At 39.1% G+C, this 27,614-nt stretch overlaps 2 protein-coding genes across 2 annotated transcripts; one reads left to right on the top strand and one right to left on the bottom strand.

Annotated features, from left to right (window-relative positions):
• Positions 1–1,382: 1,382 nt before the first annotated feature.
• METTL9 (methyltransferase 9, His-X-His N1(pi)-histidine) lies at positions 1,383–21,578 on the bottom strand. The gene is made up of 5 exons (XM_082312155.1): positions 21,285–21,578; positions 16,654–16,844; positions 14,175–14,384; positions 12,894–13,078; positions 1,383–2,001 (listed from the first exon to the last, which is right to left on the bottom strand). Exons 1-5 carry the CDS (start codon positions 21,456–21,458, stop codon positions 1,796–1,798), a joined length of 966 nt encoding a protein of 321 aa, XP_082168281.1. The 5' UTR covers positions 21,459–21,578; the 3' UTR covers positions 1,383–1,795.
• IGSF6 (immunoglobulin superfamily member 6) lies at positions 2,814–9,808 on the top strand. Its single transcript, XM_082312239.1, has 6 exons — positions 2,814–2,904; positions 4,546–4,896; positions 5,802–5,908; positions 7,104–7,160; positions 7,822–7,905; positions 9,057–9,808. Exons 1-6 carry the CDS (start codon positions 2,838–2,840, stop codon positions 9,093–9,095), a joined length of 705 nt encoding a protein of 234 aa, XP_082168365.1. The 5' UTR covers positions 2,814–2,837; the 3' UTR covers positions 9,096–9,808.
• Positions 21,579–27,614: the final 6,036 nt, after the last annotated feature.

The following is a 27,614-nucleotide window of genomic DNA, read 5'->3' as shown; positions in this document are numbered from 1 at the left end:
ATCTCAAAGCTATCACAAAACGAAGTCCTAAGTGACAGGACTAAAAGATGTGAGATGTGAAATGCATAGTCTCTTGTGTGATTCTTAACCGGTGGAATTAAAACACTTAAGTACCTTTGAAGAATTTTGTCTTAATACATATTTGCTACATGAAGCTAAATTCATTAAGAAACATATTTTCCCACTACTAGATGAGTACAAATGAAGGTAACAAAACAAAAATGAACGGAAGCACATATAGCTCATTTTTCCAACAGACAAATCTGATTGTACTCTGTGCCAAAATTCAACAGCACATGCTGAAATGAGAATAATACTGGGCCTGAATTACTGTTGAAAAAAACTCACCAGTCAAACCCCTTGCCCCATACTCCAGAGTACTTACTATTTCACAAAGATGACTGAGAATAAAAGGCTATTAAATTAGCAAGAGAAGTCACTAACCATCGGGCAAAGGAAGACCAAGGTAAACCTAAAAAGACATACTGATGCATCCTACCTGCATAAGATCACCACTCATTAAAAAAAAAAAAACCAAAACAACAAACCCAAAAAACACAACACAACTTTTTTAGACTTCAAAAGCAAAAGATAAGTCAGTTCTTACTTTACTTACCAGCTGAGGTTTCTCTGCTCTCTCACAACACTTACATCCCAAGCAACGCAAGACATACACCTGCCAGTTCTGTACTACTTATGATGCCGCTTGTTGTTTTAAAGGAAGGTTATATCCCAACTGCCAGGAATTATCCATTTTAAATAGAGTTTTTAAAACAAGACATGTTAAAATAAATAGCATTTATTTAGTGTTCCTGAAGAAAAGAAAATGTCCCAAGCTAGCAAAACCTTTAAAATCAGGTCCCTATAGCCTGACCCTCAGAGGCAGCTTGACTCACAAAATTTGCAAGAAACTCCCTGCAAGTTTTTTTAAGCTGAAAACTTTTGGGAACAACTCACTTAAAAAGTTTGTTATTAAACCCATCAGTTTAAAGTGCAGTTTTGGCAAGTTCTACCATAACCCCTTTAGCTGGAAAATGGCATATGCAAAAGCAATGAGGATTTATGAGGCTTTGAGAGGAATATGAAGGAAACCCAACCAAAAGCGATACATTTTTTGTGGACTGTTACCCCTTAAACAATACTTAAATGCTGTTTAAATAAATGCAAGGTTGTGCTACTACTGAGAGCTCGATTCTCAACACAAAGAGCAGCTGCTGCAGACAAGCATGGCTATGGTTACAAAAATGAACACAAAAGTTAATGCAAAAAGTCATCTCAAAAAAAGTTTATTAGCATGATTAAAAACATGTGAAGAATGACAGTAAGAGAGAAAGTAACGTAGCATGGAAGATTATCCATTTCAACAGTTTATATTCAACAAGGCTTGAACTGAATGGATAACTTTATTGCCAGATTTCACTTGATTTCTTTAACAACAGTTCACATTGTATCAGTGTCATCATTATTAGGACTATTGCTTTTGTTTGGATCTGATCCCTGTTGCAGGTAAGTATAAAAAAATATCCCCCATTACTGCTGGACTGCAGAATGCATTGTTGGTTTCAAGATCTGGTAAAAAAGAAATTCTCAACTGAAGAGTCTGTTTAAAAAAACCACCTTTTTTTCCTAATCGCACTACAAAGAAATACATTAGTATTTTGGCCTTTAAATTTCTTACATGGTATTTATTTAGCATGGCAACCCCCGAATTCCCTCCCTTTAAGTAACCATAAATCAAACCCTCTTTCAGAGGCTGCTTCTTGGCTTAGATTCTGGATATTTACTTCATACATGCTTACACTGGCTTGAGGACGAAGACAGCATCATCTAGTACATAGTAGTCATTATACATATCACCTTCACATAGGTATGGCAGTCTGGTGAAAGCCTCTATGGCAAAACCAGCTTTACTGAAAACTTCTGGCAGGCTATTCACCTGTTCTTCCCAAGTGTGCCCTTTGATTTCCAAAACTTCTGAGGGCTTTTCCCACTTGCCACCTACTGAGAAAACAAAACAGTTTTGTTTAAGTTATAAAGAAAACTTTATTGTTGTTGTATTTTCTTACAGAAAGCATATTACACAGATTATATTCCATTCCACTCCAAATAGGAGGATGACAAGCCATGTGTAGAGCTGTTGCAAGATCAGTTCAAGTTTTTGCCTGTTGTTCAGAAGCAGCTCCTTCTTAAGGTTATCTTTTGTACATTTTTAACTAGCAGTTCCAAGAGTGGCTGAAAAGTAACTTCCACTAGTGAGGCTGGTGTTCAGCAGACATGGACAGACTATTTAATGAAGATCTTTTCCAGCGTTACAGAATTCTTTCTTTATGCCCACTGTCTGGCCAAAGATTGCTTCAGGTAATTACAGTAAATAGAGCCAGTAAGTTGAAAATTACGATTTGCTGTGAAGCTTCCATCCATAGACCATCACATTACAATGGATGGCTACAGAACCTTTCTTCTTCCAGTGGCCACCTACTAGCTGATACGGTAAAGACTGCTTGGGGTCATATAAAATTAAGAAGCCGAGCACTTGTAGCACGCTGGAAAACGTGTTGTCATTTGTTATATCCAATGAAATAATCTGAAGGATTATAGGTACCACAGTCAGAAGTTCAAAATTTAAGCCTCTTCACTCATTTTTAAAGTAATGTCATCCACAAATAACAAATGTTTTCTGGTTTGGTCTGTACCTTTAACCGCTTTGCTAAATGCAATAGTGAACACCCTTCTAAACAGGAAGTTCTAAATCTTGTGATTCAGAGTGTTCTGCAACTCCAAGGATTTCCTAAGTTCCTCCTCCTTCAAGCAGAATCATTTCCAGAGAGATACAAGAAATGGCATCTTTCAACAAATTAAAAAACGTGCTAATGCTGGCATTTGACTGGATTCTGTACAGTACTGGTAAGACTTTTTTTTTAAGCTTCTTATATTTTCCCATGTAATGGCCGTTAAACGAGATTGAAAATGTTGTGGTTATAATTTGCAACATAGCTACAAAACAAGAGCAGTAAAAAGTTTTGCTGAGAATCAAGCTCATTTCTGCTATCTTCATACAACTTCCAAATTCCACAACTGTTAGCAAATGCTTTTTCTTCCAAAAGTCTAAAGTGCTCCTGTAATCTACAATTTCTGGGTCAAATCCTACTGCATTTCCCTGCAAAGAATGCTCCAGCAGCACCATGGTTTTAGTGCAGCTGTGCTTGTTTGGGATGAGGGTTTGGGAAGTTCAGCAGAGAGTATCTTCATGAACTGAAGCCATGGAGTTCTGCTCTGCAAGGCTACCCAGAGCCCTAGAGTAAGGTGGAAAAGAGAAGGGGATCAACTGCAGAAGCACAAGCTACTGCCTTTCACCATGCAGGGTGCAAGTACACCGACAGCTTGTATTACTACAATCTTCAGATTGCTGTAGCTGCTACAGGACGGCTCTGATGTTGATCTGACACAGAAGCAGAGTTTCATTTTATTCCTGTAGAAGTCACAGACACTGAATCTGCTTGGATTTGGTCCATAAAACACTCAGTGAGAAAAATGATGAAGGGACAATGCTGATTGTCCACCGTGGACAGGCTTATAAATTGTTTATCAGCAGTAGCTTAAGAGACTTCAGTTTATTTTTCTTCTAATTTGTTATTTTCTAGGAAGTAAAGGGTGCCGTTAAGCTACCACCTTTTCACTGCAATAATCTCGATTCCATTGTTTAAGTAACTAAGCAATTTATTTGAATAAAATTAAATTACTAAAACAGTATTTAAATTATGGATTTCAACAAGGACTTAAAAAAAAAAATCTCCCAGACCAGTCATATTAAACCTTACATTTCAGTTCCTTAATTAGAATTCTCTTCTCCGATTAACCTTCCTGTTTTCTCTGCACATTTCTAAATGTCAGAACTAACAAGCAGTGGCCTTATCCTTAGAAGCCCAGAGTCAATATATGTGATGAAATAGAAGAACGTCTAGGAACTATTATGAATTCTAATCAATGTTATGAAATTGCTAAATTATAAATGTCTCCATTTACGACATTTCCACTGCCTGCCATCAGGCTGTGTCACTTGACTCAGATCAGGAACAGTGGAGGAGAGGGAAACCCTTGCAGAACTACTCCGCTGAGCATCTAGAGCTATGGCACACGCCACCCTCCCACCCCCCGCCCATTGCCCCCCAAGTCCCCAAAACACTCAGGACTAAATCTGAGGCAGGGAACTACACAAAGTATTCTTTTGGTCTTCTCCAGGGCCAAAGGAGACATTCACATTATTTTAGCTATATGAATCTTCTCTATACTTTTTCAGAAAAACAGAATGGTAAGCGCATTACCACATAACTAAAACTGTTAAATGAACACATGGGCAAGCTGTAGGAATTATCTAAAAGAACAGTTTGCTGGAAATAACCTTAAAAATTTCAAGTTTGAAACACAGTTGGTTTGCTCCTTTCCTCTCACCTTTTCTCAAATGAACCAGAAGTAGTTTATTTTCTTTTTAGGTTGTGTCTTGCTTTTTAACTGTCCCTCACATTACCAATTGTTTATTCTCGACAGGCGCTGCAGATACCTGCCAAGTCACTGTAACGCAGCCCAGATTTCAGGAAGCTGACTACTCCATGAACACTGTGCTCCTAACATGTGCTTTCTCTGCCTCTGGGTGCTCACGCCCATTTGAAGTTCTATGGTTTCGTTTTTTAACTAATAAACATGAGAATTTGTGTACTCCTGAATGCACGGATCATCAGAAGTACAAAGTATTTCAAGTATCAGAAAATAACATTTCACTTCAGATCAATGATCTGACCATAGACGACAATGCTGTTTATATCTGTGGAATAGCATATTCAAATTCAAGTTCACCCCGTTCTAAACAAACAGGAGATGGAACAGTACTAACAAAAACAGGTCAGTTGATCATTTCTTGTTAATGAAGCATCTTAAAAGAAAGAAATTAACTTTCCTAAATACTCTCTTTATTTACACTTCCAAGAACAGCATGTAAGATGGAAATACCAACAAAACCCCTAGGAGTAGTATGACTAGATTAAAATATTAATAGTAAACCATGGAGGGATTCTACAAATAAGCATCTTAACCTTGTTTGCTAATTAGATTGTTCTGTCATATGATGCAAATGGCTCTGGCAGTCTACAAAAGAAAGAAGTTTTGTACTTGTGTTATTCTACATCCTCTAACATGAAGACTTTAATGGCTATCAGAAAGGAAGTATCAACAGAAAAATGAGAAGTAGAGAAACCGACGTTTAGTGGAAATACGTGCAACAGAGTATGGGGTCTCAGAACTGAGGATTCACTGGGCCAACTTGAGAAAGAAGTTTTAGTTCTGAACCTTTGTATCGTTTGCCTTCTAGTTAAGAAAGTTGAGACTTCATTAACTACATTGCAGTTTTATGTGTCTAAAATAGAAAAAAACCACCAAAAACCTATCTAGATTATTACTTGCCCTATATTCCTTCCTTCCTCTATCTAATTGCATTTCTGAACAAAAGCCTGTAAGCTTTATTCAGATATTCCTTTACAAGAGCAGAAAACTGGATTCTATTCTCTGTCTGCCCCTAAAGGAAGGGTTCATAATCAGAAATAACAAGTCTCCATTGCCCTTGCAAACATTCAGGGAAACAAAAGAAAAGTGATCTTACTAAGGAATTTAGGCTGAAAATGAACCAGAGAATGTTGATGGGTATAAGGTTTTTTAATTCCTCAAAGGAAGGGGGCTGAAATGCAGAATCTTAAGAAAATTATGTGAATCAGAAGAACTGTCCTTTATTCTAACACTCACTTTTAATAAAGGAGCAGAGAAGCAGCACAGCAATGGAAAATTCATCGTCATGATCATCGCCTCATCCTTACTGTTTCTATACAGCACTACTGTATTCACATTCTTTGTAGTCTACAAGGTAGGCTCAAAGTGATTTTTCTGATTTTGTTCATTTTGTAAATCTAAGCAGTTTTAACATCTCCATAAGGAGAACAAAAGGACATGCCTAGATTCCGTAACTTTTATGATTAAGTTTTAAAGAGGTGGTTGGTTGAAGTTCATATGCTGCACACATCTGCAGACTCTTCTGTGGCACAAACCTGTACTCTCAACAGCAAGCACATTTTCTTTTTTCAGTAAAGTGTTTAAAAGAAAAGGTATTCTGATTCTGAAGTTAAAATTATCCTGAGAGTATTAATCAGCAAGTTGGAGATTATCTATCAAGGCACACTCAAAAAGCTAAACTAGAAATGACCATCGCAAAGTCACCAACTCTCTGGATTAGTTTCCAGTAAAAGTAAAATAATTTAAATTTAATGTCAAAGTATTTGTGAGCCACAGTAAAGTTACTGCAGACTGACTTTAATTGTGTAATGAAATTCTATTCATACATCATACATATACAGAAGAGAGACCTTGGTAAAACTTAAAAATATCAGAAACTTGGAAGAAGTTTTATGCTTGTAGGAAACAAACACATTAGAATGCACCTGGTTAAAAACTACATATCTACTTGTTTGTTTTGTTGTTGTTGTTGGGGTTTTTTTGTTTGTTTGTTTGTTTTTTAATCTAGAACAAAATTTGTGTTTAGTTAAAAACAAACACCCAAAGCTGCAACTGGAATCTACATAATAATGAGACACTGCCAGGAGAATGAGGACTTCCCAGTCCTAAGTAGCATGATATGGTAAAATCATTCTTTGCTGTAGTGATCACTGTCCAAGCATAAAGACAGGATGGTCTTTTTGATTTTTGTTTTTCTTTAAACCAGGTGAAGTAGTATAGGGAGAAAAATTAATCAAGCCTTTGTCAGGGAAAAAAACTGCTATCTGCGATGCCATTGGTTTATTTTTGAGAACTGGGTAGTGCTTCAGACAGGTTCCACTGTACTCAAAGCAAAAATACTTGCAACATCTACTACCAGAAGCTGAAAAAGGCCTTACACGCTTGAAAACGTCTCTGATTTTTCCAACGGTATGAGCTGATCTAATGAAAGACTTTTATCTACAAACTGCTTGGTGCTCTAAAAGGGCAACACTTTTAACTGTTCTGCTACCTTAGCAGTTGGCTTCTCATGTTTTAATCGTTTTTTATTTTATTATCCCTCCCTCCAGTTGAAACCAAAGCTGCTAAGGAAAAGTGGGAATGAAGACCAAAGAACAGAGGACTGTGTATGTTATCACTTTGTTTGCTGTATCTATGATTCACAGCTTTTTTTTTTTTCCTGTCTTTTTTAAGTATATTGGGCATCAGTTTTGTGATTAATTGATGGTTTAGTTAGAGAGACATTCAGAGCTGTTAAGGCTTCACTTCAGATTTGTACAAAACTAGTTAATGATTTTACATTTAACTAATTTTAACTAAATAGTTAATTAATTTATTTTTAACAAATTGGATACAGGATAAAGTCAATCTATGTACAGACCATCTCTAATACACAGCTTCCTTTAGGTTTTAAGTAAATTTTGTTTGAACTTCTGAAAATAACAGGTTTTGCTATTAATTTTTTTGTTATTTAAATGGTGCATTCAGGTAAGCCCTAATGTATTTAAAACAAGTCTATTAAGAACATCTGTCATCATGTATCCTTGAATAAAAATCACAAGCCATACATTCAAATATCCATTAAAGAAGGTCTCTATGTTAAGAGATGTAATATTAATGTAATTTAAAACTCTTCTGCCTGCCAAACTGTATGTTCTTAAAAGTGTTATTCAGTAACATTCCCAAAGACATATACAGGGAAAAAATCAGAATTATAAAAGGCAGAAAAAGATGTTTCCTCCACTTTCAAATGTAGCACTGACCTAAAATGTTTTAAATAATTTGCAGAAAATCAGTAGCGGACGAAAAATTTTTCAAGCAATTGCCCAAGAACTTCAAAAGCAGAGGTACGCTGAACATTGCCAACAGCCTGTAAGTATCTATCTATTGGTACTGAAATTTATGGGGAAAAAGAGGAACTGACAGTTTTTAAGAGTATACCATTTCTACTTCCTCTGGAAATAGACTTTTCTTTTTTTAAAACTGATAAAGGTCTAAAAAAAGTATTCTGCACAACAGTCAAAAACATTATAAAGCATTCTAAATGACCATACACATACAATTATATATATATATATGACAGTATATACCTTATAGAATGTATGTATGTACATTTAAAAATGAAGCTTCCATAAATTTGTGTTTTGCCAAGAAGAGGTCTCAACAAGTGGTTCTGGACTGTTTGGTAAAACACATAGAGCTATTAAGAGCTCATTTTTGAAAAATATTTCTATTGTAGCTCCTCTTGCTCCCTTAGCCCTGGGTGGCTAGGTGACAGAAACATAACAAAACTGTTGTAAAAGCTCTACAACATTCTTACAGATATTTCCCCCTCCTTCAACTTACAGAGCCTAAACTAAGTATTCAACATCACTGGGTAAAGCCACACAACTTATTTCTTCATTCCAAATTTATGCCAGTAAGTCTTATGTGACCATATGACAATAATTTTGCATATGCCATGTAAGTTACAAAAAAACAACTTTAGAAATCACATGTATTTGCAAGGAAAGAAAATGGCTTCAAAATCCTGCTTCAAAAATGCTGCTTCTCTTGAGAAACAGTATAAATTCTTTCCTATTCTGAGCTGGACTGTACCACTTCAGAGTTGCAGGGAGAAACCGAAAGAAACATAGAACAAAAGTCAAACACTTCTCTTCTATACATTTTTACTTCATTTATTTCCGTAGAGCCCCAATTGTTTTCCTCTGTAATTAGCCATTTAAAGACTTCAAGTCTGACACGACCTGGTCCTTGGTTTGAGCGTCAGATATGAACACAGTGAAAATAAGGAGTATGTTTTACTGCCTCTGTGCTCCCTGGAGATAAGGAAAAGCCAAGAGGAAAAGAAATATGTTTTGCATCCTGTAGATGCCACATGGACAAAAGCAACTGGATAAGTGGGGAGAAAGGAGTTTACTGAAACAGTAAAGGAATGGAGTTTGCCTCAAAAAGGAAATTCTGTCCTTCTTAAAAAAGAAAGTTCACATCAGTAATGAAATAATTCTACATTTTTCCCCTAGGATGATTTGGAAGATGACACTGTTTATCAGAACAGATGAGCATGTGCGGCAGTTCAGATTTGTTCAACATTTCTCATGCAAGCAAAGGGGCAGATGAAGTTAAACTTCTTCACAGACTTCCTTTGCTTTAAAAAGAAAGGAGAAAACCTTGCAGGGCACTGTTCTTCAGGAGTATTTTCTGAACAGATCACCAAAACCAAGTGCGTTGTACATTACATCTATGTTATATATTGCTTCCATTTTCCATTCTGCAAGAATAAGAACTGTGGCAAAAGACTTCATCTTTCATAAGATAACTGCTAATGCTTCATAAAAGTTCCTTTTTCAGTTTAGATTTAATTCTGTGTCTTTTTTCTTTTTACATGTATTCCTTTTACATGAACTGAACGTTTGTGAAAGATCTAGGATAATTGACAGCAACAGAAAATAAACTCGTTTCATAGGTGAAATTCTGGTTGTAGTATGTTAATGTGATAGTTATCGATGTGACAGATATACAGATCAACAGTTACTGAGTCCTAACAGCAGCTTAAACAGAGCAGAACCTAGGTATTCTGTAGACAGGCAAGCAGAAAAAACAGAAAATATATGCATATACTATCATGGTAAAGCTCAGCTGGGATGGGAGCTTCTTCCTAGCCTATTTAGGAAAGGAAAGTAGTGGTCACAGTGAGAAGGTTGCTCCTGCAATATTAAAATTCACTTGCTAGAGAGACAACCCCCATCTTCTAGTCCTACCATCCAAAGTCAGGATTACCTGGAGCACCAAGTTTTGCCTTTGCATGCCTGTTCAACAAGGCTACAAGCATGAACACAGATAGTCAAGGTAGTATGCTTTTTTTTTAAAGTACTTTTTTTTTTTTTTTTTGCCGTTACTATCTAGCCAATCTACAAAATCAGCACTTTTACAAGAGATCTGCTAGTATCAGGCATTCTCCCTACTAAAGAACAGCTGCATCTTTTATCATCATTTAAATAAAGCAAGGCTTTGTTTAACAAATGAAACGGCATTTCTCACTTCAGTGAGATGAGAACTGACAACTGAGACAAAGCAAGGGTCCATCTAGCACAGTACTGGGCTTCCAGCTCAATTTAGTACCAAGTATTTCAGGAAGATGGAAAACACACCGTTGTCTTCTTATCCCCGTCAATCAATCACAAGGACATTAATTTGTTCAACAAGAAAATATCACAATCCCAGGCTGCTAGTGTTTACTACTTCTCAAGTATGGTGTCTCTGACATTTTTATTTTAGAGAAGCTTAAACCAGTCTAGTCATTATATTATCTAATAATGCCTTTATGTAAATATGATGCCTGTATTAGGAAATAAAAAGGATTTTTATATGACCCTATGAGATACCTATTAAAGATATCAAGTTATAGTAACACATGTTCTTATGTGACTAGTCTAATACCTTATGATTCATCCGGCTTACCTGCCAAATTTAGACATGTGCAATTAAGTGCCTTACTTGTTGTTCTGTATGCTGAAAATAAAACTCTGAAAAGCCCCAGAAAGAATTTATGATTAAGCTACTTTGGACTCTAGGTGTCACTGTAATTCCAGAAACAGTAAGCACAGAAATGTATTTTTCCTCCTCCTCCACCTTGCTTTGTTCTCTTAAAGCAAGTTTTATGTTATTCACATAGCCAGTTTCCACAATTATCCTCCCATTACATTACATGTAATAACCCCAAATATCTTGTTTTGATTAAAACCATTTCTCCGTTTCTAGAAACTGTTCTATATACTGATCAAACACCTTACCTGCCTCATCTCTTCTCCATTTGTTCCCCCTTCTAAAATTCAAAAGTTTCTCTAGGCGGGTCCAATCTGTTTTTAATTAGCTGCTACAAGAAATTACATGTGCCACAAAATGTTCTCCTCTTTGAATGTTCCAAGTATATTTTTTGTTAAATATAAAGCATATGTACGTATCTAATGCTTTTTAAAATGCATCGTCACTGAATGAAAATACTGAAATTCTAAAATCATTTGTACATCATGAAGACAGCCTGGCAGTTCACTGTCTATTTCTTTAGACTACAGTTAAGTAGATCTTAAGTGGGAAAGCTTCAGTGGAATGACAGTAACTTTTGTGTGTGCTAACTTGCATTGTCTAAAGAAGTTTATATGGGCCCATATCCATGATAGTGGTAAACAGACAAACTGAATACGTTTTTAAGTTTCAGAACATATTAAGGAAACAAAACTTTGCCATAAGCAAAATGCTACAAGTCATCACCACAAACAAAAGTATGACTTTGGTTTATAAGACATCTTACAACAGATTTCAACTTTCAACAAGAAGGAATGACAGAGTTCAACAATCACAGAAGAGGTTTCCAGTCCCTTGGGATTTATAAATTTAACACTCTCTTCTTCCAGTATACTGCAGGAGATTAATGATAAAGGATATAAGCGGACTTAGAGTAGTTTCTGCCTTGATTTATCTACCTCCTGTTGAGCCAGGAAGTTGCATGTGGTCTGTCATGTAGTTACCCAACAACACCAGAAGAGTAGACACTGGGTGCAATAGCGATTGCAGAACACAGTGGCACATAGTTTTGAAGGCACACAAACAAAGAAGCCACCCACATAATTTCTCGATTTCTGCTTCTAATATGCCAATGAAAGACTAGAAAGACACTGCTGTTATTTGGAATTTTAAAGAATTTTTAACAGAGGAAGCCATATTGTTCCACATTATAGGAACTCTAAGTTGTAAGCAAATATGCTTGAAATACTGTACATACGCATAAGTCAATCCCCCATCTCATTTAAGACACACTACTTTTCAGAATAGTTACAAAATTATATGCTCAAACACTGTATTTTAAGCAATTCTTCATCTGATGGCTTTATTTTTTTACACTTAGAACAACCTCCCCCCCCCCCCCCCCCCCCCCCCCCCGCAAAAATACCACTAGCATATAAAAAGAAGACAACAGATTCGGTTTGATGCATTTGTGATTGCCAGATTGTTACGGTTATTAGTTTTGTATTTTCTGGTCATCCGTGCCTTTCCATAGACAAGTCTTAATACTCAAGGACAGACAGTATCCAAACGATGACTGACAAACACCAGCCTTCTGGAATTCAAACCACTTCTATGGGTGCCTTCATGTGAATCCACAATCATAGACACATAAAAAAAAGTTTCTAGTCTCTTCTGAAGTCTAGTGATAAGGACAGATTCATTTGAAAATCTCCCCTGTATTTAAAATGCAACTAAGGGAAATAATGGAGTTTTGGCACTGAATTTTACTTTTTATTCCAGTTACTAATAAAATATAAAGAGTGGTTAATACTTTGTATTAGTAGGGGATCTATATTTTACTTTGAGAGCTCCTGTTGGAAAGTGAACGTTATCCCCCTATGACTTTTTAGGTGCGGTTCATCTGGAATACTTGAAACAGTTTGACCTGAACTGCTCTATTCAGCATTACAGACAGTTGTGATGGTTTTGCTCAATGGTCACTAGAGACAACTGGGGTTACCTATACAACAGCAGCAGAGGGCCCTAATCAGAGATCAGTTTTCCCATGTTGCTCCAACACAGCTCAAATGTGGCAACCTCCAGAACAGGATACGTGACTTCAATAGTTGAGCTTTTTGTTGGTGCCAACAACATATGTTGGGGAATTAAGAAAAAAGCTTACATTGTGTCGCCTGTTTACCTATGATTTCATACTTCTGAACACGCACCGTCCAAGTTATTTGTAAAAATCAAATACAAACATGTCAGTTATTTATAAAACATTTAATTTGGGATACTATAACTTACAGACGTTTTCTTTACCTGCCTAAATAGCTATTAATCTATGTACTTACCATTTTCCACATATGGGTGAAATGGCAGAACTAATGCTAGAATGACTCTGCCTCTAGTTGGCTCCAGTACACTTCTAATATCTTTTAATACAGTCAGTGGTTGATCACAGCGATCCAGCAAATTCAAACAGCTGATAACATCATACTGAAATCCTGTGTTTTGCCATTCATTTATACCAAGCACCCTACAAAGGGAAAGAGAAAGAGATACAGTCTGTTAAACAAACACAAGCTGAGTTCAGAGAGAACCACTGAAGACAAAAATTCCCTATGGATGTGCTGATAGTGCAGGTAAGGTCAGCCACCTAGGCAATGAAAAGAGACAGACATGATCCTTCTGGTCTTTTGGAAAAGAAAAGTAAATCAACAATGGGCATGGCTATATACCCAGCCATACGAACCTTTATATGGCCTTATAATCATCTGGCAATAAAGGAGACAAAAACCCAAACCCCAGGTATTAAAAAACTGTGTTGTCCTAGAATAAAACTGAAGATACTTCTCAAGGAACAAAGCTGAAACATGACTAATAGCTTGTTGCATGTTATCCACTCTGATTTACCAGTGTGCAAACTCAGATTGCAAAGTAGCTGTTATGTTTCCACTCAAAGACAGGTGAAGAAAAGAAATCCACAGTTCCTTCAGTCTTTGGATTGAAGTCAAGGATATAGTGCCTGAAATACTGACCATTACTCAACAAGACTGGATCTGCGGCCTGCAAGAACCTCCAGGAGCTGTGACGAGTGCACGAACAAAGTTCTGAAAGTGCTGAGGTTTTTTGTTACTAAATATTATTCAATCTTAGCAGCAGGAGCTAAGCATAGTAAGAAGAAAAGAATCTTTACACAGTCGTCTATACTGTGGGATTAGGTAGACACAGATTATTGAGGTATCCCTATTTCCAAGGATTCAGTTTGCTTTCTCTGCAGTACCTGTGTCTTCCTCTTACAATTTTGGACTGTTCACTTAGACCGCTCATCTGAATTTCATCTTCCTGACTCCCTTGATTAAAGCAATTTATGCAAGCTATGAAGAAAGAGACTTCAAAGTGGTCATTGCCTACTTTGTCTTAACTGGTAACAGGGACCATCTGAATAACAAAAGCACTGGTAACAGGGAATATCAGATGTGTTTGTTTTTCTACTTTTGTACATGTCAACCTTTTCCATAACCATCAAACAACAGAGGAATTGACGAAAAATGCTGAACATTCATGAAATATTACAAATAGATTACTTTGCTGTCTGACATAAAGGATGTAGCAAGTATTCAGAACAATACCTGTATTTCTTCTTCTGAAGCTGCCATATCATAGTTTCAGACAATTCAGTGGCATAGATTTCTTCAAAGTGAGGACTCATGACTTTAGTGACTTCTCCATCCCCAGCCCCTAAATCGAGAAGTCTGTGGGATTTCCATTCTGGATTTATTTTAAGCAGTCTTTGAAATTGTTCTGGGGAAAACACAAACATTGAGCCCCTTCCCAGCAGCCTGAAATGTAAAAACGAGAAATGACCATTTTTGTACAAACTTTAACAGGAAGGACAATGAAGTAATTTAGAATGTGCTTTGGCAGCAACCAGTCACACATAATAGTAGACAAGGTCACTGCTTAGATAAATTTTAAATCCAGTTCAACTTGCCTTGCACTTGTCAGAGATCAAACACATAGCCACATGCAGTTACAGCGGTTAAGACTTCAGGAGGAATTTCATTAGGTAAGGAAGAGCTCATGGGGTGCAGCTCAAGGAAATGATCACGTTAAAAAAAAAAAAAAAAGAAAGAAGAGGGGAGAGAAGGAGAGGCAAAGATAAAGGCTGAACCTTATTTGTCACATTTGCAGATTTGAATCTCTGCCACCTACCTTAAAAAAAAAGATGAAATAGCAGAGGAAATAAAATGGCTGCAGACGCAGAAGTATGCACAATGAATGAGGAACAGGATGTGGAACTAGGAGGGAAGCCACGGAACAGAAAGAAAGGATGAGGGTAACACTGTTGGAGTGGCAAAAGAGATTTTTTTTTAATGGCATGTTACAATGGCTTGTGCTGCTATCTGCAGATCCTGCATTCAACATGAAGAACTGGGGAACAGAAAATAGGCAACTCATTAAGGAACTGGGTAGAGGTGATAGTTGGATTCCTTATGGATCAAGTCAATGACATACCTGCCCGTAACTGTTTGAAGACTACATAGTGACAGATTTCAGCTGTCATAGCAGAATTCAGAAGATGAAAGAGTTAGGAGAACAAGCAGAGGAAAAAGAACCGGTCAGTAATAGACTGAAGGTAGATAAATATTGTTCTTTAAACTAATGTTGGGTAGCAGGTTAAACTTAAAAGAAAACGAACAGAAATCTTTTATGTTCAAGGGGAAAAAAGGTAAACAAAGATAAAAAGAATCAAAGAATAAAAAAATGTGAAAAAGAGGTGGTCTAGGAAAGATTGACTGTACTAAAAACCAAACAAACAAAAAGGATACAGTACACAAAGTCATATGGAAGAAACTAAAGCAGGATATTAAATGTATAAAAATAAACAGAATACAGCCAATTTAAGTAGAGCCCCCTTGGAGCACACTTGTGTCAGTCCACACTGTATAATTGGCTCATAGCTATTATTCCTAACAGCACTATGAGGTGTTATTCAAAGCACTGGAGAGCCTTTGAAAAAAAATGGAAGAGAAAGGAAGAAGAGGAGACCAAAGGAACCTTTATATTAAGCTAGAAGTAACTAAGAACACCACAGGGAAGCTCATAAAGTCATCTGGTTAGAAAATAAGGAAAAATATTATTTTTCTAGCCTTAGTAGACAGCTACTATCCTCATATGAGACTGTGCAGAAGTATGTAGTAGGTGCAGAGGCAGGGTTGGTGGAGAAATCGGGTAAATGTAACAAAATGCATTCTTCATAAGGTCAAAACTGATAAGCTGTTAAACATACGTCTGAATGGGATGACGTGAGCACAAAAAGGCACTGACTTTTTTTGAAAAAATACTAAAGCACCCACAAACAGCTAAATTCCCCTGCAGCCACAGAAGAGACTGATGCAATAATACTAGGAGAATATTGTTTTATCAACGTCTCTTTTCCTGCCTTCCTGGTGTTTCATCAGTCAAACATGCTACCTCAGCAGTTACCTGTTCAAGTACAGCTTACACACAAATTGAGGTGAAATTAAGTTTTACAGAGTAAGAAAAAGGACAGAATTCTGTTCCACATTAATGTTACCTGACACAACACTCGGCCAACTTCTGCACTGTTCAGAAATCTGCCTAGGTTTGCAGTGGGCATGCATACACGCTCTACTAGAAAGAATTTTAGATGCAATAAAGAACTTACTGGATACAACCACCTACAACAAGGACAATCACAACAGTAACTGATACAGATATAGCAGTAGGCAAGGGGAGGGGGGGAAGAAAGCAGAGGAAAGAGGGATACATTGTCTAACACAAAGAGAACACTCTCCTATTCAGAAGGAAATTAATACAAGGAATGGTTATAAAATACAATTAGAGTCCTCCGACTATCTCTTATTAATTGCTATTACCTCCTCTGTCCCCCCATACTGGAAATGGTGTTCTTCAATTAAGAGGGCTGGGTGTGAAGAGCACAGTAGGGTATTTCAGATCTGTTAGACTGACAAAGGGAAAACTACAAATTTAAGAAAAGCTGACAGATCAAGGGGTAGGGCTGAACACTTGAAAACTCTAAATCCAAACTGTATTTAGTTGACCTAAGATTGACTTTTCACTTACCCATTGATAGATGTTCTAGACATAAAGAGGCTAAAAATTGAGGACACAAAAGAGTGATAGAGCTGGATAAACAGCCAGCCTGATTTCTCAATGCTGTTGTTTAAGAAGATCTGTGTTCCTTGGTCAAGGTAACTCTGGACAAAAATAGGCTGAAGGGATTCAGACAACTGTTCTGTGTTGCAGACATACCACTAGAGAAAGAGATAAAGGATCATTAAAAAGTTCAGCAATATAAAACCAGAAGTAGTTAAAAAAAAATTGAACACACAGAAGGCTAGTATCAATTTCCATAAATATAAAAATTTAGTTTTTCCTACAGACTTTTCAACAAGCTTCAGGATTAATTTAACTTGGATTTGAAGTGTAATCAACTGAGGACCGATTACTTGCTAAGAAACAATGTTTTTATTTTTTTTGTCTTAATCATTACCCTGTGCTTTGAAGAATTTTACAAAGTAACTTCCCTAGAAAGCAAACACAGGTCCTCTATGGAATAGCACCATGCTGATAAAATAGTATGAAGTGGGATAACATTGTTTTCTATCTTCCAACTCATTCTCAACTTTTCCCTAGGCATCCTCTGAAAAGAAATCAGCAAGTGCATTTGCAATATGTTTCCAGGAAAGCAGATAAAGAATCCAACTGATACTTTAGACAACAGCTTGTCTGTCTGATAGCATTGCTGGACTATGTTTCTTCACTTACCAGTACCAACAAGCAGGTCCGCAAGTCTTTCAAAACACTTATGTCTATGAAGCTGCCTCCCAGCATCTCTACTAAACAAAGGAGCAGGTTCCCTTTCTAGGAAGCCGTCAGTATCAGCCGAAAGGCAGTTTTACACTTATATATTGGTAAAATATAAAGCCCAAGCTAAAATGGGCCAATGATTCCTTGTGTTACCTGGTAACAACTACTCCTGTACAAACTAAATTAACTCTGATATGCAAGCTATTGTTCAACTAATTGTGAAGAAAAAGGATGCTACTTTTTGATATTAAATCTAGCTGGAAAAGTAATAAAACATACAATATCCTAATATTTTACTATCCCCATGTAAGGCATATCTGAACTCCTTTAACACCTGCTTTACATTATTTTAAATTCAAAAAACTTGTGCAAAACAAGGCAAACCTATAGAAATTCTGAAATTTTAGGACCCTCATGACCACCTTCTGCACCTCCAGCAAATGCCTCTAATGCTGCAGCATTCTGGAATGTCAGCTAAAATTCATACTAAAATTCAAATGGTTGCTCATTGCTACGGTGCAATGCCAAGCTAAAAAAATCCCTTCACTGAATATGCAGAAGTTACAAAAAAAAGTTTTAAATGTAATTTTAATTAAGAACGTCGCTATTATTTTTCACTCTCCTACGCTTATGCAGAGTTATTGCCAGCCCTTCTCATAGAATCTCTAATGCCATTGTGTCTGTTTTCTAATATCAAGAATTATTCCCTCCAGCTAACACTGTCTTATCTCCCCCTTAGATCTTGCAATAATGTTCCCTAATCTGGCTGCATGTGTTTATTGCGCAGATAGGGAGTTCAAGTATTTTAAAGAGAAATGGGGAGTTTTAACAGAATCTTGTAAAAATGCATGTAGAAGGACAGCAAACGCTCAGCTGGGGTAACTCCCCCAGTGATTTAACACCTAAGAACGTGCCTATAGCGTACTGTGCAAAATGTATGCTCGTATCCTGATCCCTTCACATTTGTTGTACCCTCTTGGGAGAGGAACAGTCACTTAAGTGACTGTTTACAGTGTTCAGCACAATGGGACTTCCAGTCACTACTGTAATACAAATAATAATGGGACAAGATTCTTATTCCAGTGTCCTGCTGCTTCACAATAATAGTGCCAGCAAGCAGAGGGGAGTAGACAGCTGCACCAAGATCATTATGCCAGATTCATAAACAGGGGCTCCATCGAACACTGACCCAAACTAGGAAGGGATGTCAAGACCCTTCAGCCAAGGAGTGAACATAGGCTTGCTTAGGTTTACTTTGAAAACCACTTGCATAACGGATACATTTCTGGCAGAATCAGGCTCTCAACTGTACTTTCAAACACACTTGTAGGTAACACAAGTAAGTGATCCTTTCCTCTAAAAACCAGATTTTGAGGAAGTCCGTACCACATGATGGAGCCTGGCACAGGGATCCCAGAGATTGAAAAACCACTAAAGCAGCAGCCTGAGTACTTTGTCCATCCATCTTCAGAAGCCAATTTCAAGAGCCTGGCAGAAGCGAACAATCCCATGGAGCTGAGAAGCTGGTGGGGATATGCGTCAGGTTCATTGATGAGGCTGCTGCCCAGCTACACTGGACAGGTTTGGAATGGCTCAGATAATCTGCCTTGTGCTGCCATTTTCATCCAGAAGAAAACGTATCCAACTATCAAAGCTTTAGGAAACACAGGTTTTGTTCCATAAGCGATATGACCACATACGTGCCATACCTAAGCTCATAAACCTTGATTCTGCGCTGAACTCTGTCACCTGCAGTTCCAGGACCTGACCATGGAAACCAGCAGTCCTACAATTCTTTTCTTTGAGACTTCTAAATATTGATATATACTGACATAACCATTGGCAAGATGATGATGATGACAACTGTGAGAAGTGGAGCTTGTTCCCAGAAATTAGGTGTTGTTCACAGATCTCCTCTAATTTCTTCTTCCTGGTTAATCTTGCCAATAAGGTTATTGGCAACTACCTATATAATGCTAATGAATAATAGAAATAATAGCAAACTATAACAGGGGGAAAAAAAAAAAAGTAACACAGGATAAACCCAATCCAAATTTCAAATAACAGAAGTGGTGAAAGACAGCTTAATTCTGGAACTAATTCCTCAGAACAGAAACTGGTTTTGTTTTCCTCCACGTACAATGTATGAAGAGCCCTTTTCAGGCCAGTAGTTTAATGACAGAAAGTGTATCAATCTCTTATAGCACAATAGTAGAAAAGCTACAGCACAAAAATCTGAAAAAATATGTTAAGACCTTTCTTACAATACAAATCGTTATTATTGACAACTTTTGCCTACTATTACTGAAAGGAAAAAAATATTCTGTTAGCTAACTTACATAAAACTAATGAAATCAGTAAAACTGCAGAGAGTGAAAGCACCTGGGGCCTCAAGATGCAGTCCTCACATATGAGTAAACCCACAAACTCAGTGATCATAAATCTTACTAAACTTACTAAATAATCAACACTTCAGGTTTAAAATCTAGATCCGATAAATTAGAAATGGAGAGTATCTACTGCAGATCATCTACCTGTGAAAGACATAATTACCTCCATAACACATTTCCTTGGTTGACTTGTCTTTCTAGTACAGTTTTAAGACCACAAAAGACTTTCAGGTTTTCTTTGTTCGCCCGAAGGAAGTGCCTTCTGTGAATCTAAATTCTGCTTCTCTTTGTCATCCTACTTATGTACTGAATGATCCAAACAGCAGACCATACTCATTAAAACCCAGTAGTACATTCACTCAGTAGCAAAATTCTGGGCGTCAGTGCCCACCCAGAGCACTCCAGGAATGGATCTGCTTGAAGAATTATGATGCATAATTATGTTCTTCCTTTGTACAGCAGTCCTCAGGTATTTATGCTACATCTTCTTCATTAGCTCGGCTCTGTATATTTTACTTAGAATAAGTCAGTATCTTCCCTCAGCACTAAGAGTTTCTATTCGTCCTTCTGAACTCCTCTCAGATTTTCAGTAGCATTTTCGTAAAATGTAGCGCAGATCTGAACATATTCCAAATGCAATCATATCACATAACCACTGTATAGCAAGGCTATAGTCCCTCACTTCTCCACAAAGTACTGATCCACACGCCTACGCTGCCCAAATACAGCACTAACCTTTTATTGCGGTCGTATCACATTGCAAACTCATGTCTAGTTTGCCATCTAGTACTGTTCCAAGGCCTCTGCGAGCTTCGCGGTTTCCCACCTGCTCACTTTTTTCTGTTTTCCTCCAGATACACCAGCGTTAATCAAAGCACCTCTGCGATTACAAACCCACCCCATCCACCACCACCTGCAAACTTCATTCAAGTGGTGTTTACTCACGGAGCTCACCAGGAAAACGCCGGAGGAAGGTTTCGCGCTCTCAGGAGCGGCCCCGACACCCAAGCCCGGCCCCGGGACACCGCGCCGGCTCCCGGCCCGCCGTTACCCCCCCTCCCGCGGCGACCGCCCGAGCCCCCGGCGGGCTCCGCCGGCACCCAGCCCCGAGGACGGCTCCTCAGCCCCGGTACCTCGCCTCGCCCCCCCGGCAGCCTCCCGGACGACTGCACACGGGGGGCACACGTCAACTTTCTCAGCGGGAGGACCGAGCCGTTCCCGCTCTTTGTCTGGCGCTGCCCGGCCCGGTGCCCCCCTCAGCCCGCGCAGGGTGCCCCGCTCCCCCCCCGCGGCGGCCGGTACCTCAGGGCGCCCCGGCGTTGGAGGACCCCCCCCCCCGCCCGCTCTCCTCGGCTTCCCCACACGCCCGGGAGGGAGGGAGGGCGGGCAGGAGGCCCCTGTGCCCGCCGGGGAGCCCCGGCAGCCCGGCCCCGCCGGGCACGGGGAGGGCAGGGGGCTGGGGGCGGGGAGGGGCGGCTGCCTGCGGGGCCGTACCTGGTGGCTCTCCCTGGCGCCCGGGGCTGGCTGGCTGTGGCTGCCCATCATGTTCACGTAGAGGGACCTGGATAAAGGGCTCCTCAGGTACCTGGCAGGGCCAGACCACATCCTCCTCCTTAGCGCCCACAGGAACAGCGCGTAGCAGCCCAGCCAGCCCAGCCACAGTCTCATCGGGGGCAGGGGCGCGGAGTCACCCCCTCCCGCTGCCGCCGCCTCCCCTCTCCATGGCAGCGGCGGCGCCGGCAGCACGGAACCCGCCCGGCTCGGCTCCCCTCCGGGGCCCGCACACACGCTCAGGGCGGAACGCGCGGCGCCGCGGCAGCGGGGGCCGGCCGGACAGCTTCGCTGCGACACGCCGGGGCCTGGCGCGCACCCGCTCCCTCCCTTTCTCTCGCCAATCGCAGGGTGGGCGGGGCCGCGGCACGGCACGGGCCGCCCCGCGGGGCGCTGCTTTCAAACGGGACCGGGGCAGGATGGCGGCGGCGGCCCGTCCGTGCCCCGCCTTCCTCCCCGCTCCGGTCACCGGCGGCGGCGGGCGGGCGGGCGGCTCCCCTCAGGGAGGGGCCCGCGCCGGCTCCTTGCGGCGCGCACGTGCTTGGCCCCGCCCTGTCACCCGGGCTGCGCGTGCGCAGAGCGCGCGGGGCGGGAGGCGCGCGGCTGAGGAGAAGCGGCGGCTCCGTCCTCGCTCGTATCCCTGCCTCGGTGGTTGCGATTCACCTCGGCCCAGGGCGCCTGCCTGGAATTAGTGCCTTGCTTCGAGCAAGGTTCGAATTTCTGGGAGTAGCTCGTCCATTTGAGAAATTCTTTGCCGCTACAACAGTAAATGCTGAAAGTTTGAAGTGGTGCATCACATAGAGCTCTGTTCCGTTTCCATTACCTTCAGGCTTTACACAGAAATTTGAGGTCAATAGATACAGAGGTGATGAGATCCCTAAAAAAACAAAGCCACAAGCACTTAAATTGGGTCATTACAGGGTTTGCTCTTCGAAAGGGTCTTCTGCCTGCAGATGAAAGGCTACAACTATTTGAAATACAAAATTTGGCTTCAAGTCCTCAGACATGGCAATTTTTCTTTTGAGTAACTATTTTGCAATGGCTCAGAGTAAACCTTACTGCTCGTGTGGAATTTCTGCAACGTTTTGTTTTATAAAGGCTTCTTTACAAAACTTAGAGCCTCGGCTCTGCGGCAGGAGCACGGGCCACTGCACGGGAGGATCTAAGGTCCTCGATCCAGGATTTGTCCTGAAGCTTCAAGCAGAGGAAGAAGTCATTGTGTAGGCAGGAAAAGAAGAACTTCAGAGTCCGACTCCTGCATCCTGTTTCTGTGCACGGGGATGCAGTGGGGCGTAGTGGAGACAAGTGGATAAAAATGTATCCTTAACGCAACTAACACCCTACTGAGGAAGGCTAGCCTAGGACAGACAGTGCTTTTCGGAACATTTTCATCTGGGACAGGTCAAGCTGGACAAAAATCTGGTTTTTCATACAGCAGTATGTGCCTTTGCTAGAACAAAAGCCATAGTTACTGTGGGTTTGGGTTAGGCACCACTGCTCTCACTTATGCTCTAATAAACCTAGGTTATTTGTGGCAAGAGCATAGAAAGTGAGGAATTCTGTATCCAATTGAAACGGAAAGAAAATCTAGACAAAGCCTATCTCATTAATCAAATTCCAGCTGAGTATGGCATCAGGGCTATCATCTCTAATCTCAGAAAAATGTTTCTTAACAACCACAAGCAATTGGTATCTTTCCTTTTGATCAGATTTGAAAGGCTGGAGTCTAGCCCCTTAATTTCCTGGTAAGGATGACACTGGAAGTCAAACCACCGTGGGATCCTGGCTTCTACCTGGAAGATCCTCTGATCAAGGACTAATCACATCCAACCTTGCTTATCCTGGGAAATCAGCAAAACCAGAGCAACAACAAAATATTGCCAGAGGATTTTTCTGTTCAGTTCATTTTCACTGATGTTTGACCTCCTTGAGGAAAGTTTTTGACATGAGAGCTTTAGACAGTTTCCCACATGAAGATTTTTTTTTTCCTCCAATAGCTAGAAGGGCTAAGATGCCTTTTTGGCCTATTTCTTTTTATTTGGTTTGGGATTAGGACTCTCCTTTCTATCTGCGTTCTTGTTTGTAAGGACAGATTAGCTTATTTTTTCCCTCCAGGAATGAAATAATTTTATAATAAAAATCCAAAATGACAAAAGCTAAATTTGCTGCTTTTTAAACAGACATCTGCTCACAATGTGTAAACCAATAAATAAAATTGCTTCAGGTTAGTTACATGTTGTTCACAGGGAAACATATCTTAATTTCATGACATGTGAAATACCGATAACGAATTGCATACCAAAGAAATTAAGAAATACGCTAGGTTTTGTCTTTGCATTGTTAGTATACAACCTGGGTATGTTTTAACGAGATTTTTCGAACTTCCTACCCAGTGTTACATTTGTCATTAATATTCTGCTGCAGTAGTTGTATACTAAGCATATTTTTCTCTTGACAGGCTGTAAAGAACACACTACTCATGCATATATAGGTAATAATTTTGATGTATTGTCATTTGCATATAGGCTGGTGGGATTGTAACCAATTGCTGGACAATCTCAGGAAACTATTTGTTGTGTGAGTGTATGCATATGTCAGTCAAAGCGACCAGTGTGCTGGGAGAGGGTTTCCAGAAAAAATTGAATCAGTTTTTTTCTACTTTCTCCGCAACTATTTAGGTAGCATTTCTTCTTTCTCTTAGTGGAAAATGTCTATAATCAATTGAACACCTAGGGTCCAAAAGGTCCAAAAGATACCCAAAGGGTTCGACCAGCTACCTAGGAAGGAGTATTTTTAACGCAGTCTGCATTTGCTTTGTGGTGATCACAAGGAGCCTGGTCTTCTGGAGCAGCACTCGCAGTGACGGGGCTGGCTGCACAGCCTCACCTATTCTAGGATGTAAATCTGCAATTTTCCCAATCAAGTACAGCGATAAAACAACTTTCCCTTCTATTATTTAAACAATAGTAAGAAAGCGATTACCAGAAAGAGGTCTTTAAGATAAACAAGCACAGATATCTATGGAAAATCCTCTCTCCCAAAGGTAACCCAGGAAGCCCACTTGTGGGTTTGTCCAGCTCTCTAAGACAACTCCCCCCACTCTCGGTTGTGTGTTCCTTTACAAAGCCAGCTAGAATTCTTTTGACTGCATGTATTACTGAGCTTTTTCCTGAGCGGGCTTAATTCTGTAAGAGCGAGCTCAGAAGTATTTGTGGAGATGAGGTTTATCTTAACTGTTCCTTCCCCTTCCTGCTTGTCTTTCCTGACAGCGCCCATTAAGCTGCACGACCGTATTCAAATGTAAACATCCTACTCACCATGTCAACTCAGTATATTCATGAATTACTGAGCAGTTCCAAAATCAGCACAGCAGGAGACTGGGAAGGTCATTTAGTACAAGATGAGAACAGAGGCAGGCCTGTAAGCTCCACAAAACATAAATCTAACTTTTTCCTACTTAAAATTAAATAAGCTTTGTTGTAATTTATTCAATGTTTTCACTCTCTCGCTAACCATATATTATACTACTACTATGTTAGGCTAACATTCTTTCATGTCTATTAGATAACATTCTTTTAAATCTAGTAGACACTTTTACCCATTGATTTTCAATAAATAAAATTCATTCAGTGTATTAAGATCCAAATTCTCAGAATTTATAGAGACACTCTAAGAATGGGATTCAAGCGTCAAACCTCTCATTCCCTGAAGTTATCACAGCATTTCATATTTTATATTATACACACTTAAATCCTCTTTATCAGTTATGAGACTATTTTAGACACACTTACCTTATCAAGATTGAATTGGGGCATTTTTCCAGCAGCAGGACTTCAAGCTCAGATACTGTTAGCTAATAAGGAGAGAAAGCAGACAAACCAGCTGTTGCAAGACACTGAACTTTTGCCTTTGATCATCCTTTACTTGATTCATGGCCAAAACCAATCATGTAGGTTTAGCAGAGGATAACAAAGTTTAGCGGGTGACAGAGAAATGGAGAATAAGCGATGTCAATCATAACATACCACCAACCTTCTCTCACTACCACCTGAATTTAAAGCAGTTTTCCAGTCCTCTTTTGGATTGACTATTGGTGTGATGGAAGACACTTTTTTCCTGCCCTTATAGCAAGAGAAATAGGACAGACAAATGGGAGAATAATAAATTCTAGTAATTTGCAAAATTATTAATATCTTACATATTAAATCATTTGTATTGTACTTCTTGGATTTGTTTTCTAAACTAGTTTATTCTACACAGTTAATCTCTCATATCTTAAGGCTGTCTTGCTTAGAAATCTTTGACTATTTACTTTTCCTATCTTAATTCTAAAGATGCAGCAATTTATAGAGGCTGTTCAAACTGTGCCTTCAGTCCTGTCATCCCTTACTCATAGCATCACAGAATCATAGAATCGTTAAGGTTGGAAAAGACCCTTAAGATCATCGAGTCCAACCGTTAACCTAGCACTGCCAAGTCCATCACTAAACCATGTCCTTCCTTACTTCAGCAAATAAAATGGTATCTTTACCAAACATTTTCCAGAAAAAAAATTCTGATCATTTCAAAGAATCAAAATAATTTTGACTCTTAAAACCACTTATCAGTTTTCCTGCTGTATAGCACGGTACTCTCCCAGTTGTACACTATGTTCTAATAACTTCATATTAGAACTAGGTAATAAACACAGTCACCTAAGAAACCCTATTTGTGGAACAATAACATTTTCACCGACCAAAATATATATTCTATGAGGATAGGATGAACATATGAAATTTAGGAAACATAGAAACAGTAAAGAAAAAAAAAAAAACTGTTTTAAGTTATTTAATACCATTTTAAAGGAATTGCCAAGGAGAAAACAGTTTCATATAATGAATCAAAGATTACATTAACTTAAATTCCTTCAGATTTTTGTCCTTTGGCTTTTTCCCCTTCTGCCTTTCAGGCAGAAAATTCATACATACAATGCAGTAAATCTTTTAAAATTCAGAATCTAAACACACAGTCCCTATCTGCTCCAGTATTTGTGTAAATATTCTTTGGATATGTAAATACAAGTGACACCAGTATGTGTACATAATGCTATTAGCATGTACAATGCAAATGAATAATGGTATCTCTGACAAGACAGAGATAAAAACCAGATAATGCAACTTAAAACTTCATCGCACTTCTGGCTTCTTACATTTTAACATAAATCTTCATATTGCTATCAAAGGGTTCATTTGGATTTCTAAATATTTAACAATGCTAACCCACTTTTTCACTCATCACTTTCAAAGCACTTTGCACTTCAAAAAAGGCAAGGAAAAAATGTTTCAACTCTGCAAATGTAAAAACGGAGGCACAAAAGACTATTTTTTTCAACGCTGGTATTTCAAATCTCAAACCTCTTCATTAAATTATGCTATTGTCCAGCAAAACGCCGGGCAACTTCTTACACTCCTTTCTTTTCCAAGTTACTGAGCACGATAAATGTAGAGCCTTAGAAATGAGCTGGCTCAGCACTTTAAAATCGGGATACGTACAGTGCATCTTCTTGTACTTTCAAGTGACTGGCACTCCGTAAGAAAGGTGCTTCTAAAATTACGTTTGCCCAGGCAAAACAAAGTGATTCTATTGTACTTAAGCTATCTATCGTTACACAATTACACGCTGGATATAACGGAGGAAAAAGAGTATTTATTAAACAGGACTATTGTAAACATGCTAATGTATCTTATCATAACGTGTGAAATAAAGAGAGGATTCAATGTTTCTGAAATTTTGTTAAAAAACCCTTTATTTTATAAAAATCACAGGATCCATTTAAAAGATTAACTGAAAAGATTTGGTAAGAATTAATCAGAAATTAATTAACTTCAACTTGATTAATCAGAAATTAACTTTAACTGTCAGCACATCAGATGAGTTTGCCAGTGTAACACCACTAAGCAGGCAGAGTTTGATTCAATACGTGTGTGCTTCGATTTGTCCAACTAACTGGATACTGCTATGTCCATACGCTAATGTTTTCCTTAGCACAATGACATTTTGTATGAAGTACTAACAATATGGTACCTTCAAAATAATTTTCCCTTTTAAAGCCAGAAAACTGCATCTACCTACCACCAACTACAGACATTCGGAAAGCCAGTGAGGAAGTATGGCGCTTTTTCCATATCCAGCAACACTTTACCGAACAGCATTTTAATCTTTTTCTTCTTTAGCCTTACACAGACTTTTACAGGGCAGTTAACTACTCTTGGCTCTTCCTGTGGTAGCTGTCAG

Source organism: Platalea leucorodia (assembly GCF_965183815.1).
Source record: "Platalea leucorodia genome assembly, chromosome: 5".
NCBI lineage: Eukaryota > Metazoa > Chordata > Aves > Pelecaniformes > Threskiornithidae > Platalea > Platalea leucorodia.
This window is presented reverse-complemented; position numbering and strand designations above follow the sequence as displayed.